This window comes from Aegilops tauschii, chromosome 3 (assembly GCF_002575655.3).
Source record: "Aegilops tauschii subsp. strangulata cultivar AL8/78 chromosome 3, Aet v6.0, whole genome shotgun sequence".
Lineage (NCBI taxonomy): Eukaryota > Viridiplantae > Streptophyta > Magnoliopsida > Poales > Poaceae > Aegilops > Aegilops tauschii.
In genome coordinates this window covers 299,967,586-299,973,626 of record NC_053037.3, presented here as the reverse complement: position 1 = coordinate 299,973,626, position 6,041 = coordinate 299,967,586, and the positions used below count along the sequence as shown (strand labels likewise).

At 47.8% G+C, this 6,041-nt stretch overlaps 1 protein-coding gene across 1 annotated transcript; it reads right to left on the bottom strand.

Moving 5' to 3' along the window:
* Window positions 1–3,709: 3,709 nt before the first annotated feature.
* LOC141042913 (E3 ubiquitin-protein ligase SINA-like 10) lies at window positions 3,710–4,492 on the bottom strand. Its single transcript, XM_073511828.1, has 2 exons — window positions 4,444–4,492; window positions 3,710–4,395 (listed from the first exon to the last, which is right to left on the bottom strand). The coding sequence occupies exons 1-2, from the start codon at window positions 4,490–4,492 to the stop codon at window positions 3,710–3,712; spliced, it is 735 nt and encodes a 244-aa protein (XP_073367929.1).
* Between the last annotated feature and the right edge of the window lie 1,549 nt (window positions 4,493–6,041).

Here is a 6,041-nt window from a genome sequence, read left to right as displayed (position 1 = left end):
GTGTCCTCGGGTAAATTTCTAGGTCCCATGCAAGAAATGGGAATGAAATTCAAACATCTGGGCGTCGTGGCTCGGCTGGAAACATTGAGAAACTTGGTTTTTTAATTCTTGTAAATCCGAAACACGCATGAAAATCATGAAACTTGGCTTGGTGTCATGACATGGCACCAACATGTTGTGGTAATTTTGCTGTCCGATTTGCAAAGGCGCACACATTAACAATCAACAAAATCATTTTGGAACAAGTGCTGTCATGTTACAATCGAAACACAAGTATTATTGAAACCGTGGGTGTTCTCTTTACCATTTACGTGTCGCCACGCGTCCCCTTTTTTATAAGCTAGGAGGTGCCGTGCAGTGTAGCTATTTGAGTATGGGAGGCGTGCGATCAGACTCCTGCGCGTGCTTATCGGGAGGAGAGCCCTTTGACCTCCATCTGTCGTCCACCTCTCTCCCAAGGTCTCCATTAATGGCGCCCGAGCCTCTGTTTAATGGCGTGGCAATGTCTCACTCGACTGAGATATAAGAGAGAAAAAAGAAAATCTGAAAAGAAAATTTTGCACGAATCTTGATGTAATATCCAACGGACCTATATAGCATCTACTACGACTTATAGCAAGACTGGTGAATATATATAAGGACGACGAGAGTGGATAATAATTGTCTTACATAATTAGGAAGATAATTAAAAATCCACATGCGGCTACGCCCGAAATACACAAGGGCAAAAGAAGAAGGAAGACGCATACAACGATCTGGCTCGCTGATCTCTATTTTCTTTATGCGCTGCAGGTCACGGAGACTAGTTATCGCGGCGGGCGATGATCTCTTTCATCAGTTTCAAGTCCTTAATACGCTACTTGGCAGGATCCATGGATTCCTCCACCAGCCTATTGCGCTCGATGCGGAGCATGGCATTCTCGTCCATAAGTTTCTTGACGATGACGCCCGTCCTCTGCAACAAGGCAGCAGTCTCCTCCTCCTGCTTCGCCCTTCCGGCGATCTTCGCCCTCAGCAGGTCGCGCTTGCTGTGGAGCTTCACATTGACCTCCTCTAGTTGCCGGATGACGCCGATAGCCTCGTCCTGCAACCTCACCCAGCCGGAGATCTGATCCATCTGGCTATGGACTATCGCATGCATGCGCCTATAAGAGTCCTCGCCTGCCCGCGAGAAATTTTCCCAGGCTGCCGTGGCACGGCGGGACCTCCGTGCTGCTTCGGCGACGCGGCAGGACATCTCTGCTACTTCCGCGGCGTGGCCGGACCAGTCTGCTACATCGATGGTGCGGCAGGACCTCCGTGCTGCTTCGGTGGCGCGGTGGGACCTCTGTGCTGCTACTGCTGCGCGGCTGGACATTTCGGCTGCTTTCGCGGCGAGGAGGGACATCTCTCGTGCTTCCTCTTCCATGCTCGCCTCTCCCTGGTGGAAATCTCTCGACCCAGAACTCACGTTGTCCATGGCTTGATTGACTTGATTGTTTTTTGTGGATGAGAAGTTGAGGAGGAATGTGCAGTCATCTTGGCATAGTAGTATTTATAACCGAGTACTGCTAATACGCTCCTAAGTGGGAAACCGTTTAGGTTGTGATCGGTGTGAACAGGTTTGCAATTAAATATAGCATGGTAGTCGTAGTAGTAATTTGGAATGTGACAAGACGCGCTCAAAATTTATTGACGGTTCTAGTTTTGAAGTGCGGCACTATTCCCGGATGGCATAACGTGGGCACGTGTTCTCGGCCATGGTGTAGCATATGCCATGGTACTAGTTCTTTTTCTACTGCTATGTACGTGCAAAAACTGGCACCGTCGGATACATATCTTACGCTTGGCGTTCGATAGGAATAGCCTCATGGCAAGCTATAGACTAGTGTTTTTTCAGACGCATTACACCTATCTCTCGGGACTTCTCGCATGCACCATCACTGCTCCCTAGTTCGATGTCAGCCACATACACTTGTACTTTGAGTTTAGTATGTTATACAGGAAGAGAAGAGGTGCATGCACGCACTCGTCCTCTCTCACACACGCATCTGTAGCTATGAATTGTAGTGTTCTCAACCATCCGATTGGCTCTATCATAGGTTTCACGTTGCTCCTTGGCCTTGAGATTGAGAAGTTTAAAACGCGGAGGCTAAGATGGAGGCGCGAGGTTTTGGTTAATGTGCGGGCCGCACACGGCACCAACATGACACGAGCTTCGTCTGCCTGGTGCGCATGCAGTCGGGTGAGTTGTCCAAGTACACACACAACCAGGCCCTCGTTGGTATCCGCGCCTCGACTTTGGCTGGTCATAGTGGAGAGTAACATAGACTAGTTACTAGTCTATGTTACTAGTACCTTCATAGCGGGTAGTGTCATATATGTGATAACATATTACTACATGTCTTCATTTATTACTTTGTAGACTCATTTTGCATTGGAAAGCGCTATGTGATGGTAACATATTAGGCTAGTCATAGTGGGAGTAACTTAACTACTCCCCCCGTCTAGGTGTCTAAGTCACCTTACGAAAACGAAATAAACCCAAAACACTTAGGCACGGTAATTAACTCCCTTCTCTTTTCTTGTTTCATGACGTATCAACCAATAAGAGATGTGGGCCGTGCATGCTTTTAATAACTTGAGACTAACAAACATGACATGCAGTGGTTAGTTCATTGCATGCAATGCTATTAATTAGCAAAAAGACATTAAGTTCTCTCGTTTTTTCCTCCGCCTTGGTCGCGGTGCACAACCTAAGATGACTTATACACCAAGACGGAGGGAGTAGTATCATAGCGCACTTCGAGAAAATTCAGCTTATGTGGCAAGTAATTAATAAGAGGTGGTAACATAATATGTTACTGTAACATAGCGCTTTCCAAGACAAGATAAATGAAGCCATCTATGATACTACTATTATGTTACTTTGCATTATGAAGGTAATAACTTAGACTAGTGTCATATGCATAACACTAGTCTAAGTTACTCCCCACTATGACCAGCCATAGACTACCCACAGTGGGAGTAACATAGGTGGTAACATCACACTTATCTAGGAAAAATAGATGATGTGGCATGTAATTAATGAAGAAAAAGAGGCATCTGGTAACATAGCTAGTTACTGTAACATCACACATATCAAGAAAGGATGAGTCTACAACCTAATAAATGAAGTGATGCATGACACAACATATATGTTACTACCCACTGTGGAGGTAGTAAGATAGACTAGTAACATATGCATGTTACTACTCTAAGTTACTCCCCACTGTGACTAGTCTTATGTTACTCTATTTCCCTCTCTCCTCATTAATTACTTGCCACCTCATCATTTTTTCTTATGTGGCATCTATGTTACTACCTATGTTACTCCCACTATGACCAGCCTCATGCGCAGAGAAATTAGGATTGGAGGGAGTACTACTAGTAGTACTACTTTGATGTGTCGCGTCAACTCGCACAAGTATGCAACACTTCCTGAACAAACAAGCATATAAGATGTTATACTTACTTCTTATAAGCAGTTATACTTCTTACACAAAGGATATTTATATCCAACAGACACAAAATATCCGTTCGACTGTTGGAAATTACTTTAACTGTTGATCTGATGTCGAAGTAACTGCTGCATCGCCACCAAAGCCCACCATCTCTTAAGCTAAAGTAGACCGAGCTAACCCCTATATTAGCATATTACTAAGATAAACAGAAGGCACTGTAGAATCATTTAGTACGTGAGCTTGTCAATCTGAATGTGGAGGGACACCAGCTTAGCCCCAGCCAGCAGCTTGGGCGGAACTGTGAAGAAGGTCAGCTCGTGCACGGCGACCTGGCCGGGATCCTTGCTACTTGTCACCTCCATTTCCACCTTGACGGCGTCGGTCCTGTCTTTGGGCTCCCCCGGCGGGCCGTTCGCCCACAGCTTGGCTACGTAGTGCGGAAGTGGGGATGACCCCGCTCTGACGCAGACGATCGACACGGCGATAGGCGCGCCGATGTCGAGCACGCCGCCGACCAAGAAAAACGCGCAGCCGTCCTCCTCCGCGAACAACAAGAGCCATGGCTCCGACAGTGGCACTTGCAGCTGGAGCACCTTGTCGTACTGGATCATGTGCACGGGCATGGGATGCACGGTGCTGATGTGGTGGGAGAGCACCGGCGACGAGCCTTCATAGCCGCAGACGGGCAAGGGGCATTTGCAGGGCGCGAGCGGACACACGCTCTGGTGATCGGCGAGCTTGTGGTAAGTGACGTAGAGCCCACAGCCTTCGTGCGGGCACTCCACCCTCACTGAGGAGAGGATGACGTCCACCGCCGTGTTCCACACGTGGAAGCCACCACCGCACTCGCACTTCTGGCACTGCCGTTGGTTCCCGGGGTGCTCGACGCAGCAGTCCGCGCAGGCCAGGTGCCCTCCCTTGCACTCCACAAATCAATCAAACAGCACATCAATCAAGAAACCTGCACCTTGCTCGATCAGGCGAACGGAGGAGGTGTATTCGAACCTCATACACTGGAGGCTTCAAGGGGCGGAGGCACAAGGGGCAGTGGAGCAAGGTGAGGTCCATCGAGACCATAGAGAGCTCCATCGTCGGGTCCTGTTCCGTGTGCATGATCTCGCCGTCCTCGGAATTCCACCCTCCTCGTGCACAACCATCTCTCGCTTTATTAGGGCCAGGGCATTCAAATCTTTACTGTCACATATTCATACTACTTCAAGGTGCATTAAATCAACACATGCAAGTATCAAAAGGAGAGTCACGGCATGCATGCATGCGTTGTAATTAATGCATCGGTAAATGCAAATTATTGAAATATATCGGAACTCATGGAGTAAGGCCTCATATTCAGCTGCATTGTTAGTGCAAGGGAACATTAAACGGAGAACATAACAAAACTTATCACCTCGTGGGGAAGTTAATACGACTCCAGCCCCCGAGCCCTCCAATTGCCTGGACCCATCAAAATGAATAGTCCAATAAGTATGATCCGGCTTCTCTTCTGGCACTTGTAGTTCTGTCCAATCATTGATGAAATCCACAAGTGCTTGAGATTTGATCGCCGTTCGGGGTATGTATTTTAACCCGTGAGGCCCAAGCTCGATAGACCACTTAGCAATCCGGCCAGTTGCTTCCCTGTTCTGGATTATATCCCCCAAAGGAGCGGAGCTGACCACTGTGATGGGATGACCTTGGAAATATTGCGTAAGCTTCCGGCTTGCCATGAAAACCCCATATACCAGGTTTTGCCAATGCGGGTACCTTTGCTTGGATTCAATAAGTACCTCACTGATATAATAAACCGGCCGTTGAACCGGGTATTCCTTTCCGGCCTCCTTGCGCTCCACCACAATAGCCACACTAACAGCCCGGACGTTAGCTGCCACGTATAGCAACAATGGCTCTTTATCAACACGAGCAGCGAGAACCGGCGGATTAGCCAACTGTCGCTTTAAGTCCTCAAATGATGTATTAGCGGCGTCACTCCAGACGAAGTTGTCCGTTTTCTTCAGCATCTGACATAAAGGAATGGCCTTCTCCCCAAGGTGACTGATAAACCGGCTCAACGCGGCAATCCGGCCTGCCAGGCGTTGAACATCATTAATACACTTCGGTTTAGCCAAAGAAGTTATAGCCTTGATTTTCTCCGGATTAGCTTCAATGCCTCTGTTAGATACCAGAAAACCCAAGAGTTTGCCTGCCGGTACACCAAAAACACACTTGGCCGGATTAAGCATCATTTTATAAACCCGCAGGTTATCAAAGGTATCCTTCAAGTCATCTATCAACGTCTCCTTCTGTCTAGATTTTACCACAATATCATCCACATAAGCATGAACATTGCGGCCGATCTGATCATGAAGACAATTCTGCACACAGCGCTGATAAGTCGCCTGGGCACTCTTGAGCCCAAAGGGCATTGACACATAGCAGAAGGCTCCAAAGGGAGTTATGAAGGCTATCTTCTCCTGGTCCTTAACTGCCATTTTGATCTGATGATAACCAGAATATGCATCCAGAAAGCTCAAACGCTCACAACCCGTCGTGGCATCAATGATT